Below are 18,139 nucleotides of genomic sequence, written 5' to 3'. Positions count from 1 at the left end.
ATAGGAGGGCATTACATCAGTTTAGCCTGCTGGATATAAAAACGTGCGTTGGCCTCAGAGAGAGGGAGATGGCTCCACTGTAGCGTTTTAGGACGATACAAAGCAGATATGGTAACGTAATCCCCCCACATGAGCTCAAAAAATGACACAGAGTCCTGGAAAATTAGATATTGCAGCCATGTTCTCCCTCTTTAGTCTGAGAACCTGTAACTACAGCGTCAGTTTTAACCTGGTTGAGCTGTAACAGGTTTTGTGACATCCAGGCACCGATATCTAAAACGAGTAAAGCTGCGTGTCGTCAGTTTAGCCGAGGCTTTGTTTGTTACAGACACTCCTTAGTCACATAATAATGCATTTTTCATGCAAGTTCAAATGAGAATAAGGCTTCCATACGTTATCACTTGCGTGATCAATTTGTGTAATGCTGACTTTTTTTTTAATGTCGTTAAAAGATTGTTGTCGTTATCCATTAATCCTCAGGTTATTTTATCGATTCATCGTTAATCTGTGAAGTGTCAGAAAGAAGAGAGACAAAAACCCCAACCACCACTTCCCAGAAGTGACGTCCAAAATCAAGGGTGATTTCATTTACTGTGATAAATCACAAAGACAGGCAGCAAATCCTTCTGTTTGAGAGGCTAGAAACAGAAACTGTTTGAAAGTTTTGTTTGAAAAATGAGCCCTGACTGACTAATCGAAAACGCAGCAGCTGTTATACTTTGTCATATTTTACCTGCTTTTAGCCAACTGAGAAAAATACATTTTCAAAATTGGATTATTTTCATTAACTTGCTGTGTTTTTATTTTAAAATGACAATACATTTAAAATATTTAAACCCAGCGTCTCTGCCTGTGTTTTTTTTTTTTTTTCGGGCAGACTGTGTTTTATCCCTGAACACATTTAGCATAAGGTGGTGTAAGTCTTGTAATCGGAGTTGTCTCATACAGTAGGTTTCAGTGAAGAATAATGTTGATCCTCAGAGTGACGTGGTGTAGCTGACAGTTAAATCCGTGAACGCTGAGTCTTAATCTTCGTTCGCAGCCGAGACCGATTGACAGCACCGGGAATTAGCTCGTCATTGTAAATGGGAAACGTGCAGGAACTACTCTGAGTCTGTTTAATTGTGTGTGTGTGTGTGTGCGTACACATGTTCACACACGTGCTTGACTCTCTGTGTGTGTGTGTGTGTGTGTGTGTGTGTGTGTGTCCGTCCCTCAGATACCCAGGAAATCTAAGCTGACCGTCCACAGGAACGTGAGGGACGATGAAGGATTTATTATCAGACACTTTGCAGGAGCCGTGTGCTACGAGACGGTGTGTCCACAAACCTCCGCTCCGCTCTGCTTTCCCGGAGCCAACTTTGAAATTAATGTCACAGGAAATTTCTTATTTCTTTTTCTTTGATCACTGGACTGTGGGAAACGCTCCCGACCACAGCTGTTTAACATGAAAAGGAAGTGACCATTCGGATTTGATTAGATTCTGAGAAACGGACCTGACACAACTAAATTATCCAAAAAAAAAATCCTACAGAAAGCTGCTGTCAAATAGAAACGAGACCGCATGTGTTATGTATCATCTATATTCTGATATTTGTTGCTTTAAAGTCATTCTCCACCTGTACAGTTAGCAGAGGTGGCAGCGGCAGGATAGGGGATAAAGAACCAACCAAAACATGAAATCTGAAAAAATCGGTAGGATTTTGAAATAGAAATTTTGCCCCATGTAGAGACTGAAACAGCCAGGCAGCGCGGTACAGCCCAGGGGTTGGAGGACATGCTCTTACTTCTGTCTGAAAATGCCCCTTTTTCAGACCAAGTTTGTGGAGAAGAACAACGACGCCCTGCACATGTCCCTGGAGTGTCTGGTCAGCGAGTCCAAGGACCGCTTCGTCCGCGAGCTGTTTGAGAACTCCAACAACAGCAAAGACGTCAAGCAGAAGGCGGGAAAACTCAGCTTCATCAGCGTCGGCAACAAGTTTAAGGTGAGCGGAAACGCACCAGGGGTCGAGTTTTAGCTGAAATGGACAAAGTGTGTCAGTCTGAAACTCTGTGGTTGCGCCCCAGATTTATTTCCTTCCTGCTGCTGAGTGTGACTGTTTCATTAAGATGCCGCGTCCGGCCCAGCTTATCCCACACAAATGAGGAGTTGGGAGGGATTTTTTTTTTTCCCAACACTTTTCAATTCGCTGCGCACGGTGTAGCTTGTCCCTCTGACATTACTGCAGATGCTTTAACTAAGTGAGACCATCACTAATAAGATAGCAGCGTCCTCTGGCCTGTGTGTGAAAAATAGCGCTGATAACCTCTGTGTCTTGTGCTGTGAGGGGCCCTGCGGAGTTACGTTTACATCCAGTGCCTCCTGCCAAAGCCCGACAAACGCGTTGAATCATCGCCCTCCTCGTAAAGTATCGTAAACCGTGCGTGGTTTACAGCCAGCAGTCGCCCTCCTCCTCCTCCCTGCCTTCACTGGCACTTTGCTGCCCGTCTTCACTGCGTTACCACCATGTGTAGATCAGCCGGAGAGAGTGAAACAGAGCTACTCTCTCTTGCCGAGGCAGCAGCGATGATGCCAACTTATCAAGGTGTTACAGTAAATGTGGCAGCGATATATGGGGGATTACAAAACGGTACAGGCAGCGCCTTTGAGAGGCACCTGATTTCGGCCGCCTTGCCGAGCACAGCTCCGACAGACGGGGGTCCCCGCGGTCAGAATGAAGCTGTCGGCGCTCAGGCTCACCCGAACCGAGGTCTCACAAGTGCATCTCGAGGATAGAGTTTAAAAGTTTGTTTTAGAAGTGAATATCGAATAATAAAATAGAAAAAATGGAAAAATTGGTCCCGGTAATTCCGTCCCATGGCAACATGTAGAAGAAAACGGTCTTTCTGGCGGTAGAGTAGTTGAACTTTTCGCTGTGAAATTTCACCGTGTTCCGGTGAACGCTTGGAGAGCAGAGAGAGCCGCTTCTTTGGTAGATGTGACGCGAGGAGCTTCACTTTCCTCTGCTGTGACTCGTCCAGCTCGGCGCGTGCTCTAATGTGTCACTTAACCAAACGCGAGGTGAGCCAAAAACCGCAGCGCTCGGCTCCAAGCAGCCGTTTCTCCTTCTGAAAGAGAACCAGAAATAAAACGGAGGAAGAAGAAGGAGGAAAAAGCGCGTAACCCGAGGGAATGTTGTGCGGGTCTGTTACCAGAGTTGATGCCAGAGGGCGGCCCGGTGCACGGAGCAGGCAAAGGGGGAAATGTTCACAGGAACGCCGGCCTCTCTTGATGTCAACGTTTGATCCTTCCGTGCCTACGGGGACGCGATTTTATGCGTGATACATCTTTGCTGACGCTGTCCATCTCTGAAGTGGTAGATCCTTCATGCGGCGACGCAGTTTGAACCAGGCGTTAGGATTCAACATCCATGAAAACAGTGCATTGTGTCCTTTCTAAAAATATGAATAAATTCTTTAAAGCTTTCCCAGAAAGAAGAATGTAATTTAGTACTAGTCACGGAGAGAACAGAGACAATGTTCCGAGGCTGTTGAAGCAGTTGTTGATTTCCAGAGAAATCGTCGGAAAGAACTGCAGCATTCAAAACCAAATAAATATTTATTCATCATTCATTTATTATTATTATTATTTTTGTTGTATAGTCCATATACTGTATGTTGAATTAGCAGTTTTTCAAAAGACTCTAGGTTACACTAGCAGAGCGGTTAAAAAGGAGTAATTAATTGAAAGTGTACCAATGTGTCTGTATATAATTATTGCTAAATTACATGGATTTTTGCAGGGAACGTCCTCGGAAAATTATTAGGGATTCCCGGACCTGTGAAATAAAACGTCAACAAAAGCTGCAGTTCACGCCGCAAATCCGATTTACTTTTCATGTCGATGCATCCCGGCCGCCGCACCTTGACTACCACTGTCTGTATGCCGTGTTTGGAGTGTATGGGCGTCAAATTGCACTTGTCAAATGACAGAGTGCAACATTACGCCCCTGCCTCTCCGACTTCCACGCCAACAGAACACCCCCTTTCTGCCCAAATCGAAATCTGGACCCCTAAAAAAAATCTGTCAGAGACAAGGCTTCAAGTCACCTTTTTCATCCGTCTTCATTCATCGTCGGTTAAGTTGGACGCCAGTGTTGCTGAATTGAAAAGGGTCGGTACTCACCAGGATGGATTACTGCCATATTAGATTCCTGTACAGCCGAGTAATAAATGTGTCGGGCAAAGTAGGCCTGTTTCCTGCTAAAACGAGCCCAGAAACATGGGCAAACTTCCAGCTGTGCGGTCGTAAAAAATCCAAACATACATCTGAGATACCCACCCACACGTCCGGCAGGCGGCTACTGTACGTCCCTGTGTTTTCTGTTTCTGCCTGGACAGAACTCTGAGTTGCGTCGATTCCTCCTGGGCTCCTGCTGGCGGATAAAAATCTGTGTCCGTTTAACGGTCACCAGTGGAACCATTTCTCGACCTGCCTAGATCACATCTTACTCAGTCAATGATTTTGAGTCGACAACCACGGGCTGAGGCAGGAAGAGAGACGTGAAAAGCAGAATATTAAAGCTGCTGCTAAAGCTTGGAGACTCGCTGGCCACTTGTGCAAAAGGAATTACCGCAGGTGGACTATGTGGCGCTGCGCTGTTCCTGTGACACTGTAGACGGCATTTCCATAGGGTGGATATTGTGAATGTCCGAAGTTTAGAATATTTGGTGGGTTTTTTTTTGTTTGAGAAGAATTTATCGCGGGCAATCAAAGTTAATTTACAAGCAGAGTGACACTGATATGTTTCTGATAGCAAAGAACAAATAAAAATGTCAAACACAGATAATATCAGTTGAAATATTGTCTTTTATGTCTGCAAAATGTTTCAAAAGTGTAGACGACACTGGAAAGCAGTCAGCAGTTATTTGAGGCGTGTGGAGCACAGAGCTCGTCTCAATTTGGAGACTCAGTTCTTATTACCCGTGAGCTCTGTCACCGGTAGCGTTTTCCTTAAAGCCTCCTGGTCCCGCAGATGCTCCTCCTCCTCCTCTGCCCTGGGTCCCCTCTCTATCCGAGCTATGATTAAGGGTCAAAAGGTGTAGAGAATGATCCAGATAGGCAGACGGGAACAGAGACTGGGACAGAGGGGAGAGAGAGAAGGGGGCGGTGAAAATGAGCAGTGATAAATCTGAGTCAGTCAAGGTGATGGGGAGACACTGTGTCCTGGCTCGAGCAGAGGAGGGAAAATGTCGGCCTTGGGAGGGCCGGCAAGTTTTCATTATAACCAGACACCGTCCCAGTGCAAGCAATGAATACATCATGACAATGGTGTCCGATTCTAAAGGCTCGTCCGGACACGACTAATTATTCAACCTGCTTTAGCCGGGAATTGAAAGATAAAAAGACAAAGACACGCGAAATTTACAAGGGACTGGAAAGGAGCCAGCCATTAACTCCACTGTTTGTTCCCTTCGGCAGCTCGGACGGGTTCTTTCAGCGCGACATGTCGCCTCATAAAGATAGAAGGAAATTAAGTGATGATACACTCTGAGATGTCCTGATACGAGAAAAAAAAATGGATGAGGCGATGGCCGAGTCGGTCGCTTCTTGTAATCGGGCATATTGAAGTATATTATTGCATTTATAGTACTTTCAATTGCTACATGCAAAGGAGATTGTATTCATCTTGTCATAAATTCGTAGCCATGCTAGCGGCCAACTGCTTTGGTGCAGGTTATTCTATTCATCGACTATCAGCGACTATTTGATGGACTGTCATGAAATTCATTAATTTATTTACTTATGACTAAACACCTACATGACTAATGCCATTCCCGTCAGCCTCAGCTGTACTTGGTGTTCAGGGCTAATTAGCAAACGTCTGCACGCTAACACGCACAACTAAGATGGTGACAATGCCAAACATATGCATCGTAGCGTTATCACTGGGACCACGTTAGCATTGCACCTTAAGAATCCAGTCTAAAGCACCAGGCGGCCGCACACTCTTTGGTTTTGTTCAATGTTGGTTTGTCGTTAGTTTGAGTACCGTTGCTATGGTTAACTTCGGTTTAATATACGCTGAGTGCTGTTTTTGAACTGTGCTTAAACTGTTGACTGGAACTGGGTTGGACATGTCCTGTTGTACGGTTTGGACAAACGGCTGTTACCAGGGTATAAATGAACCTGCAGTGTTTACCGTTAACCCGGTTCATCGTTTGCCGGTTGTAAAATGTCGCCGCTCTTATTGTAAACTTTGCTGTCATGGAACTTGCCACAGCATTTAGCGATTTGTCAGCTGACTGAGGGGAACACCTAGATCCTGAACCTGGAAATGTTTTTACTTCAAGGAGGGCCTGAATGCACCTTTAGTTTCTGTCTCTGTGAGATTAGAATGTCTGATTTTTTTTTATTTTTTATTTTTTATTTTTTAAGCAGAAGGTGAGAGGAATCGCAGCTCGTATCGGCTGTTTTAAGTGATGACTGCCTGCTCTCTGGTTAAATCTGAACCAGGTTGTAAAATTAGCTGTAGAAGTGACAGGGGCATGCAGGGGTTTCCTAAAACAAAGGGAAGTTTATAGTTATTGTGATTTGAGCCAACGATTTGGCCACTTATTAACACAGTGGTGGTTGTCCGTACATCCACGGGTACGTTGCAAATAGGAACGGTTAACAGCTAATTCGGCGTACTTTTAGCTTTGCCAAGACGTTCTCACAGAGAACAGCCGTACCTAGCTCAAATCGTAGTCCAGGGCTGACCTTGACTCACTGACTCCATGGCAACATTATAATTCCTTTTAACATCCCCCATGTTATGGGAACTGCAGTTCCAAAACAAGCAAGATTATCCCCCAGATGAAAGTAAGACAAAGAATAATAAAAGGAGCGAAAAAATCCATTAATATCAACTGCAAACAATTTTTAAATTGTTCTAAAACAAATTTAAAAGCCCTGGTTTAGACCATGCAGGTACTGGATTTTCTCCGAGAATAGTCGTACGTTCTCGGGTCAGACCACCGTGGCCACTGAACATGACATTACTGTGGTTAGAACATCAGCCAAGGACGCATACGCTACATCGCCGTCAAGTCAGATAAGGTAACGTGTCTTGTTTTGCTGAGTTCTCTGTTAACTGTTAGTAGCCGTCCTGTGTCCGCTCTACGATCTGTCACTTTTTGATTTTTCTGGCATCACTGTGCACTCATCTGTCCGTCCGTTATTGACCCTAATTACCATTGCATTTATTTACATTTGCATACATTTGCATTCACACAATGCGGATGCCCTTCATATCCACGGCCTCTAAAGAAAAATGAATAATGCATTATCGGCACTGTAGGGCAGCTAACAATGAGGAGTAGTCCAAGGGTCAGGAATGTGGTGAGCGGGGGGAAGTTACAATCCACTTTATATGGATAATTGATGATCCATCAATAATGGAAGAGTTCGGTTAATCAGACAATCTGAGGCAATTTAATTCATGATGTGAAAAGAAATATACAAAATACAAATGCATATTCTGAAAGAGACTAAACCTTATTAGGACCCCCTCAACTGGGACACCAAGCTGGTTTAAACAAAGGCTTTGAATTAAAACTGGACTACTTGCAGTTCAGCCACTGAACAAATATGTCGATGATGCACATTTCCGAAAGTTCTGCTTATCAGAAACCCCGTCCTGCTGGTATTCCAAGGGAGTCAACAGGTGTAAAGAATTAATCCCTCTTGACACACGGCAGCCTGGGAAGTCAAAAGCTTATCAGGGACGAGTGCTTTTTTTTTTTTTTTTTTTTTTGTCTCTCTGGCACCTCAGTTATCCACCTCAGCGGCGTCTTCGGCTACACACTGTGAGGTTCAAAACCCTCAGATGAGCTGTACCCGTGTGCTCCAGACAGCGATGCAGTACCCCGCGGGGGACTATACCACCGGTGACCGTGCTTGTCTGTTTGTACCCAATGACCGCCAGTGAAGTTACGTATCGTTACAGATCGGGAGATGTCGACCGAGGCTTAATCACGAACGGGTTCGCTTTCGTATCTGATCTGCTGCCGTGAGCTTAAACGGGCTGCCGCTGAGAGCAAACAGTGGACTCTTCGAGAGAATTTAGATTTTAACTAGTGCAGTATCCGTCCTCTCTGAGTCCCTCAAAGAAGTAACCAAAAGTGTAAATGCTTAAACTACAGTTTAAGTATTTTACTGACAAATTTGCACATAAAAATACCAAAAATAGCCCCTAGCTGTTTAGGTGTGTCATTGGTTCTTTCGGTCTGTTTACTGTCACAAGTCTTTCCGTTTCTGGTTTTTTCTTTGTCACCGTTTTTGGCTTCGTCTTCACCGGGATCACGAAAACTAATTGGTTGAGTGAAGCCGTGCTCAGCAGAGCTAGTGCTGTTTCTCTGTCCAAGTAACATTCAGCTTCTGGTCGTAAAGAGGTCGACGAGAAGTGGGACAGTGGTTGGATGTTATCATCGGTATAACTAGCCGCATTAACCAGATTTCAAGTTTTACACAGAAAAATGTTGTTCTTTGACGCAGCCCCCTTGAGTTTCACAGAAGCCTAAACTGCAGTCTGCATTTCCTCTGATCACACAAACATGTTCCTTCCTCTTCTTTTTCCCGCAGACCCAGCTGAATATTCTTCTGGAAAAGCTCCGCAGCACGGTGAGCGTTTCTTCTTTCGCCATTACACAGTGATGATTTCATGTTACAGGCCTCGCAGCTGCAGTAAAGATAAGCCCGTGAGGTGCACAGAGCATCGTGTCCTGTGTTGGACTGTGTGGCATGTCATGAATTTGCGATGCAGCCTGAGGTTCCCGCTGGTACTACAATGATTTCCGTTTCTCCTCGTGTCTCTCTGTGTCTCTCTACTCTTGTTTACGTCTCTTCTCTCTCCACGTATCCCTGCTTCCGTCCTGCAGGGCTCCAGCTTCATTCGCTGCATTAAGCCGAACCTGAAGATGGTCAGCCACCAGTTCGAAGGAGCTCAGATTCTCTCCCAGCTGCAGTGCTCCGGTCAGTAAAATCCTCTGTGGACCCGTTCTTTTTTTAAGCGAGCGGGACTATGTTTGCATCAGAGAGAGGCTTAGTAGAGTAGTCGACCTTTTTTCTGAAAACGCAGAACAGAATTTGGAATAATTACCTCCACCGAGTACTTTACGTTTTCACCCGTGTCTGTCTGTTGGTTTGTTTCTTTATTTATCAGCAGGATTATGCAAAACTACAGAACCAATTTGCACCAAACTGGGTGGAGGGATGGGGCACGGGCCAGGGCAGAACCCATTACATTTTTTTGCGGTTCCGTTAAAGGGGTGGATCCAGGACTTTCTTCTTTTTTATTACTCGACTTCCTGCGAGATAGGATTTTTTTTGACGTTTTCGTCAATATTTGGTTTCATCCCGTTTAAAAACAAAAAGCAGGACAAAAGCTCTTCTGCACAGCGTCTTCACTGGTGAAATATAAAACTGTGAATAAATAAAAAAATGTCAACAAACCTCTTTTAATAAGACGTCTTGTTTCTAAAACGTACTGCATGAAAAATATAACTGAAGTTTACAAGGGTGATCTCAAGAAAAAAGTGCTTGCATTATTAAAAACTCCAACTAAAGAGAAAATTTCAAGTTCAAAGTAGCACAACATCCTCAACTCAACATCCACTTAATTACTCTCCGGAGCTTTCATCTGTATCACACAGTCTTCAGCAGCAATATCACACAGGGAAGATCACTCCTGCCCTCAAAACCAGAGATTTAAAGGAAGAACCTCATTTTCATTATAACGACAGTACCAAGTTTACATATCACATCAGTTAAACTTCAGCTCCTGAAGAACGGAATGTGTCAGCAGGACAAACAATCCCAAAAATTAAGATAATTAAGGCTGAGATCATTAAAGACCAAACCCAAAGATCTTAACAGGTTTGATTCCACCCAACGTAAGTTCATCTGTGAAAACCACACAAACCCATTTGTGTCTTAGACGCACGGCCCCCTTGTCTTAAGGAATAAATTAATTCCCCACAGTCTTTTGACTGATCAATACAATGATCAGCAGATCAACCGATTCAGCAGAAAGTTGTGTGAATTTCTAGGCCATTTTTACACGTGAATCGAGGAGAACGTCTTTGTGCGTACTCAGAGTTGAAATAGAAAAGCCACCGAGCTGCATTACATTTGGTATTACTCATGCAAAGTTTCAAATAAAAGGAGATTTGGTATTTTATTTGGTAATTCAGGGAGGAAACCTTTGCTCATTTCTTTTAAATTAAATTCTGAGTTAATAACCCCCCTTTCTAGTTTGCGTGCCTAAAACCCCGACTACCAGTCAAAGCCTAAGAATTCACAAATCTCCCAAATGAAGAATCGCTCAACATTTGAGTCATAAGCAGGGAATCTGCGGGTCTTAAAAAGTCTTAACGAGGAGGAAAAAAAGTTTCCTCAAAATAGGCTTAGAGGGTATTGAAAAGTCTTAAATTTAATTTACAGAAGTCTTAAATGTTGCCTGCTGTAGGCAGTAATGTTAGAGAGTGTTTCTGTGTGCAATTGCAGGCTGTGAAGAGATGTTATGCGTCTGTATAAATCAAAGTGGGATTGTTGTGGCAGGGGATTGTGCCGCTGGCAGCCGCTTAATCCCGTTTTGTGGAGTTTCAGTCAGAACCATCCATCATTATTAATTATTGGTATTTACCGCTGGGAAGCTCGGAATAATCTGATAAAGTAATAGATAATCGTTGGCCGTATCGGCCCCGCCGTATGTTCTGACTTTGGACGATATGATTGTGAAAAAGGTGCCAAACTGTAATTGTGTGCTGTATTAAAAGGGTATTTAAAAAAAAAAAAAAACTGGTGAAACCCTGATAACCAGACGACACGTCTCTATTCCCTCTCTGCTGTGTTGTGGCAATAGACTTCCGTGTTCTGATCCTGCTTTGTGACTTTGACACCAATGTCGTGCACTTGTTCTATTCCCCAAACCGACAGAGCCTAGTAGCGGTACTCCCCTTCCTCCCCTCAGCTTTGGAGGGAAAATAAATTATGGACTTCGGGTTTAATATCCTCAGAGATTCGGATTTTGCTTTCAAACTTAACGATCCCCTGTTCTCATACTGCACCGCGGCCTGCTCTTTTATCAGTTTTATTGGATAGTCTGGAATAGACGGGGGGGGGGGTCCTCTGAGCGCCAGTCGACGTGGTTAGGTCCGAAATGGGATCTTCGGCAACCAAACAGAACTTTCCCACTGCGGTGTGCACTCCTGAAAATGAGATGCAGATTTAATCCTACCCTGGGTGAGGGCAGGATGCTCTGACCAGACCGGCGCCGGGCTTGTTCTATTGAGCAGAAAGCACAGATAGGCTTAGAGGGCTCAAGTAAATCAGTGACACATTGAAGCTGTGTAATACCTTTTAACTTAGAGGGAGGACTCAACCAGTGAGCTATTTTACAGGGAGCCAGTGGAGGGAGACTTACAGCCGGATAAAATGTTCAGGAACTCTGGTTCACGTGAACACTTGACTGGAATAAGTAGAATTAAACATTGATATGGTTTGAGTGCCTACTCCCCCAAAAGGGCTCCTAGGTGAACATGCACACTTTTGAAAATTGCCTTCATGTAATTGCGGGGGTTGAAGCTGTCAGTTGAGGATGACCTTAAGAATTTTCCTTCGGGACGCAACATGACTTACAATTGCAGGTCCGATGTGAATTATGTGCGGCTCGGGGCCTACGGTTAGAGTTTCAGCTCTGCGGTATTATCATGGGTGTCACACTGAGAAAGTTATCCAGCGGAGTAAAGAGCTTTCCCTCTGGCATCACGTACGGTAATTCTAGCCACGGTAGCGATGTGGCTCTGAATGGAAGTGTTGGTCCGTCGGTTTGTGTCGCTCTGTTGGTCCAACACACAGCTGTTAACTGCTGGAAGGTCATGAGAGGTTGCCTTATATTTACTCCAGTGATCCACTAAAAACACCACCAACAGGTAACTTGTCCATGCCTCTTTACACAGTTCGTGCCAGCATGTAGGCCGAGTTGCACATGAAACAAAATGTGGCCTGTTTATTCGCACAGATTTGGCTGCTGGGCTGCTTTTGCGACATACGGTTATTTGCCACAAATAAAGCACTGACGGTAAAGACTGTAGCTTAGCTGTAGCTAAAAAAAAAACTAATGTTTAGTTCGGCAGATGGCGAGATGGAAATCAAATATTTCAATTAAGAGTGGCCAGACAGACAGAAGCTCCCGGCGTAGCTAGCATAACTGGTCTGACGACAATGTGGTACATAGCCAATGCCTAGTCCGTTAGTTAAATGCTAACAGATAATGGGATTTCCCATTCACATGCTGAAGGAAATTAGCATCATTTTAATCAGCATTTTAAAACAAAGTGTATTCCTTTACGTTGTTTAAAACAGACTAAACGCAAATTAAAAACTAAATTCAAAATGCAGAACTGATTTAAAAATTCACCAGCCACTAGATGGAGACAGTGGGTGGTACACATCGACGTTGAATGCAAATGCACCACCTTTAAAATTCCCTTTGCGTTAATGTAAGGTCATGTAGCATTTACTTTTTACAGAAGAATGAACACTTTCTTTTTCTTATAAATAAAAAGCGCCATTACACTTTCTATTTTTTTTAGGGTACAGACTTACTTGTTCAGTTATGACCACATGGGCGTGGCCATTACCCAATGGTGGCTTTGTTCAGCTAATATGAACGGGCTCTTATCCTGTAATTGCCTCTTGTTGCCTCAGTAGCTTCTGTTTGCTTTAAAACTGACGGCATGTAGGTGCCAACAGCGGCACACAACACGACATGCGAAAGCTAATATTAGTGTTGGGCTGTAATGTGCTCGTGGTAATGCTAGTGTTAATGCTAACAGTAGCATTTCAGTAGCATTGGCACTATGCTAAACTTCCAGGTAACACTTAACTTTAAAACCCCCTGTTTAGCATCTTTAAGCAGAATATGAACATTTAAGAAATGCTTTCTAACACAGTCTGAAGTAGCTATGAGCAGATGTGTTTATTAATGTATTTGTCAACGACGCTGACTCCTCCTGTGAAGCACCCGTAAGTGGAGGCTGCTGTATAAACAGATACTGAACGACAATATTCAGTAAAACACAGTTGTAATAATATAAAACATGTCTTCATGGGAGACGTCATAATTGCAAATCCATAAACACTAGCTGCGTACAGATACATTATACTCTGTTATAAACCATTTATTCGACGTTTATGTCCTGCTAATTATGAGTAGAGGGGCTTAGCATGACTAAAAGAGAGATGCAGTAGCTGTATTTATGAATTTGGAAATATTCTTTACATTTATCTTTTCGTCATGATAATCCGCTTAATGGTTACGTAATTCTGTGAAACTGCGTGTACTCGTTGTTGTCTTGATGTTGTGGAGGAGACCGACAGAGCAACGTCAAACCCCTGAATGGAAAAGGACCTCAGTCCTGTAGTAACTTAATGACAGTTACAAACTCTGCCGCAACAATGGTTCATTTGCACTGAATGCCAATTAGCCGCATCTGTCAGCTACGAAAGAGGTTCCGAAATGAGCTGTGTGATATGGGTTTTTTTTTTCAAAAGGAAATTGAGATGACTAACAATACTTCAAAGAGTCATCTGTTTTTATGGGGGGGTCTGTATACACAAATGAATGTGCCAAGGGAAACATTTTGGAAATTGATGAGAACATAAACACAGACGGACTGCACTGACAGAAAGGGAAAATGGTCGCGAAGTTCAATGTACAAATAAAGGACACAAGGCTGACAAGTGTTGCTAATTGCCATGCACTCTAATATGACTCAGATTTTTAGTAGCGTTTTGCCAAAGTTAAAGTCCGTTTTACGAGGCGCATCATTCGATTTTCAGTGTCTGAGATCAGTGTAAGCTCATTTATGATGTTTGCGGTGTAAACAGGGCTGGCTATCATTTGAAATCCTTGTGCCAGTACAGCTGTGCATATGTGTACTGACACCTAAATCGTCCTTTTTATTTATAAACAACTTAAAGAGAAGGTTTTTAGACACGCTGGCAGTGTGGGCCTATAAATGACAACGTTGGTCGGTCGGTTGGTTCTTGTCGGTCGGTCGTTTGGTTGGTTGGTTGGTTGCTCGCTCCCTGTTTGGTCCAGAATGAAAGGTCTCAACTACGCCTGGATTGCCTTGAAATTGTGCACAGACAATTCTGGGCCCCAGAGGATGAATCCCGAGAATTTTGACTTTTCCCTGACTTTTTTTTTTTTTTTTTTTTTTTGTAGCGCCACCATGAGGTTGAAATTTCTTGTTTTATGTGAAATGTCTCAAACTACTGGCCACCAGCAGGTCGAACTTTTCAGTTGTCCAGGTTGATACCTCAACAATTACTAGATGTATTGGCACATTTTGTGTGAAATATCTCAGCCACTATTGGATGGATTACCATGTAATTGGGTACAATCATTCATGGTCCCCAGACAATGTGTGTTAATGACTTTCGTGACCCTCTGACTTTTCCTGCGGTGCCACGTGTTCCCCTCGGGATGAATTCAATTTGGTGATCTCATGACTTTCCCTTTAGTGCCAACGCCAGGTCAAAATTTTAATTTGTCTGGTACTTTGGTTTATCACTAAATACTAATGACCTTCCCAGCAGCCTTAGCTGTACTTTTTTTTTAGTGCTAATTAGCAAATATTAGCTTGTAAAATATTAAACCAAGGGTGCGCTGTTATTGTGAGCGTATTAGCACGCTGACTTGAACAGGACAGCCTCACAGAGCTGCAGGCGGGGCTGTAGACTCTTATTCTTGTTCTGGTCCTGTTCTTCTCCGGTATTTTACGAAGTCGGAGTTCTCAAATGTTAAATGCTGGCTAAATGCAAGCAGCAGTGCAAGAACATTTCTTTAAAAAAATGTCTAAAATTGGTAAAATTTGGAGTTAAAACGGGAGCTATCTGATCAATGAATAAATAATCAGAGGTACAAATCCAACAGACATTGAATGCAAACCTTTAGTGCTAATGGGTGCTGTGGACACATTCCATTCAATACCAAAATAACAGGTGGGGTTGCTGGCTTGATATTTAACCCTAGTTGTAAATAAAGAGAGAACCAGGATTTTTCAAATTTGTCCAGCTGGCCTGACTGTAACGGTTGAATACTGGACCTCAAACTCTTTTTCTCTCTGTCTGTTGAAATAAATCCTCTCTCTCTAGGTATGGTGTCGGTGCTGGACCTGATGCAGGGCGGCTTCCCCTCCAGAGCTCCCTTCCACGAACTCTACAACATGTACCAGAAGTACATGCCTCCCAAACTCACCCGCCTCGACCCGCGCCTCTTCTGCAAGGTCCGGCCCCGATCCGAGCCCTTTTCTTCATTTCCATACAGCTGCATTTTCATGTTTCTTGATGTTCCGGGTATTTGTGTTGCAGGCTTTATTCAAAGCTCTGGGACTGAATGAGAATGACTACAAGTTCGGCCTGACCAGAGTGTTTTTCCGGCCTGGGAAGGTGAGACTTTCTGAAAACATGCTCTGTTGCACCATGCGCACCTGCTAATATAGGTATTGTTCCCTTAAAGAAAGACGGTAGACTCGAGGGAAAGTGCATTAGTCATTTTGGCTGCTAAGGTGAGATGAAATGAGGTTTTTTGAATGAACCAGAGCCAGCAGATCGGTTTTATTCCTCCACCGGATGAATAATTCATCACATTTGGATTAGATATGTGGTTTCCGGGGGGGGTTGTGAAAGCGAATGCATTTCAGTACACGCTGTGCTGGACAAACTGTAACTCTGACACTGTAGATTCAGCTCCGGGGAACGTATAAGTACATAGGTCCTCTGTTGGCTGAAATCGGAAGCTTTCATCAGTCTTCGGGTCCCCGTGGAAGTGTCAGTTATCCGATGTTGGCTCCAGAGGCAGCGATGCCCTCCGAGATAGACATCTGATTGGTAAATAATTCTTTTAGTGTGGAAGGAGCCAAAGATGATTGGAGTTTCCGGCTTTAGCAAACTTTACCTGGCAGAAAATTAAGTTTTGGGCTTTAGCTAAATGGTCATAAATGGATTTTGATGTGTATTCTGAGGTGACGCCACAGTCCTGGTGATCTTTTTTCAGAGTCATAAAAGATTAACAAAGGCTGCTCTCAGCTCTGGCCATCAGTTACCGTGATGGCGTGAAGCTTTTAACATCCAAAACTTGAGGGTTACCTGTGTGGCAGCACTTCACTACATTTGTCAGAAATCCGACCCGGAAAACTGACAATAATGAGACTTGGACGTTGAGAAAATAAAAATGTGAATTCTGCAGCGTCTTTTATTTACTAAGGCAACAGCAACAGACTCTCAAGGTTTGGAAGTCAGAGGTTTCCAGAGGACGCGGTCGAAACACACCGACAGATGTCACAGCACAGCACACGGCAGCTCTCAGCAGACTTGCAAATCAAGTTTAGAAAGAAATGCGAGAGAGAATTCAGCAGCACTGGTACGATCCGGAACTTTGTTATAAAAGATGCATGGATGAAGAAGAGAATTCGCCGAAGCTGAAATAAATGAATACCTTTTATGCTTCTGGTCAGGCTTTAGAGATGGATGAAACGGGTTTTCACAGACTACAGATCAACCTTTAGTACTTTGAAAGTAGTTGAATCTGGAAAAAATCCGGTTGCATTGCTGACATTGTTGCACGTCAGTGAGGAGGACTGCTTTTTTTTCTTTCTCATCAATTTGTACAAGTATTTAATTTATTTGATTAGTCAGAAACTGATGTTCCAATCTTGTTGTTTTACTGTATTGATCAATCTTCTTTCACTTGAACTTCCAAAAAACCTACATATATCAAAACATATCGCAATATCATGATATAAAATGACATATTTAGAATTCAACCCAAGTTTTCAACAAAAGAAATTGGAATAAAGGCCAGGGCTGGGCTTACTCTGTATTTTTACTATCAGTAAATCCCATTTAGAGACCAAAACCGGCAATGTGTAAGCCCATTACAAAATACCTCCCGACTTCCTTACTCTGACTGTGTCTTTTAATCCGACTGAAGACGACACACATTTTTAAAAAGGGCTCACAAAACTTTGGTTTCTTTTTAAGGAAGGATCCAAAATTTCCTAAAACAGCTGCTCGCTCTGGTTTTTTATCAAAACAAACAGGAGGAATTGGGGACTATTTTCAGCAGCGGATTAATCCACGTTTGGAGCTGTAGTGAGTGTTTGTGGCAGCAGGACGGTGTGTGTGTGGGACTGAGTCTAAATAAGAAAACTACAGTGTGTGTGTGTGTGTGTGTGTTCATGGTGATGAAGAAACATGTCATCCGGTGCAACAGTGTGTCTCACTGATGTGATCTAATGGAGCTCTGAGGCTCAGAGGAATCAAGACACATCAGGCTTCGAAACGGACAATATTTGAAAGTATTAGCGCCCCCTGACTTACTGCCTTAAGTAAATTTCAGTTTTGAAAGAAGCGTTGTTTAGTGTTTGGTTTGTTTGGTTTTTTTTAGATTGTGGAGGACAGAAAGGCTCCAAGCAACTTGATCTATTACTGCTTCGACTGTAAAAATCGCAGGTCTGACGATGTATCTCTTTCCCTCCGTCCAGTTTGCAGAGTTTGACCAGATCATGAAGTCAGACCCAGACCACTTGGCGGAGCTGGTGAAGAAAGTCAACAAGTGGCTCATCCACAGCCGGTGGAAGAAGGTCCAGTGGTGCACTCTGTCCGTCATCAAACGTAAGCGGCAGCTGCTCCGGTCCGCAGGGACTGTTCACAGGCTTTTACAAGAGCGTTTGGTCGTAATGGTAATGCTAATGACTTAATTAGTAATCAAATCCTCATTTATATAGTGCTTTTCTCAGACTTCTAAAATGGACACAGGTTGATAGAAACTAAGTAAACACTGAAAATGGGCACATTTTAATTTCAGAGAGACGGTAGATCGTTCAAGTGATAGAGACAGAGCTAAAATAGTTTTACCCCTTAGCCTGAATTTTATCTAAATAGGAATCACCTTTTTCCCCAGGTGGAGGGTGTCTTTTTGATCAAAACACGCCAGCATTTACATGGAACAGAGCACAGCCCCCGTTGGCCAGACTTCCGGTCAAGCTTTTGCAAGGCCGAGACTGGTTGCCCCTCTTGCCGTAAATCAACCAGCCAACAGAATAT

At 43.4% G+C, this 18,139-nt stretch overlaps 1 protein-coding gene across 6 annotated transcripts in view; it reads left to right on the top strand.

Annotated features, from left to right (window-relative positions):
* Window positions 1-18,139, top strand: part of myo6a (myosin VIa) — a 107,758-nt gene that overhangs the window by 49,069 nt on the left and 40,550 nt on the right. For all 6 annotated transcript variants that reach the window (XM_040124884.1, XM_040124883.1, XM_040124880.1 and 3 more), the window contains exons 16-22: window positions 1,220-1,315; window positions 1,815-1,985; window positions 8,606-8,644; window positions 8,902-8,995; window positions 15,188-15,318; window positions 15,404-15,481; window positions 17,578-17,707. In XM_040124884.1, the coding sequence (XP_039980818.1) occupies window positions 1,220-1,315; window positions 1,815-1,985; window positions 8,606-8,644; window positions 8,902-8,995; window positions 15,188-15,318; window positions 15,404-15,481; window positions 17,578-17,707 (739 nt within the window). The remainder of the gene's footprint in view (window positions 1-1,219; window positions 1,316-1,814; window positions 1,986-8,605; window positions 8,645-8,901; window positions 8,996-15,187; window positions 15,319-15,403; window positions 15,482-17,577; window positions 17,708-18,139) is intronic.

The sequence above is a fragment of the Xiphias gladius genome, chromosome 4, assembly GCF_016859285.1.
Source record: "Xiphias gladius isolate SHS-SW01 ecotype Sanya breed wild chromosome 4, ASM1685928v1, whole genome shotgun sequence".
In the NCBI taxonomy this organism is placed as follows: Eukaryota; Metazoa; Chordata; class Actinopteri; order Istiophoriformes; family Xiphiidae; genus Xiphias; species Xiphias gladius.
The sequence above is the reverse complement of the archived record's forward strand: the minus strand, read 5'-3'. Positions and strand labels throughout refer to the sequence as shown.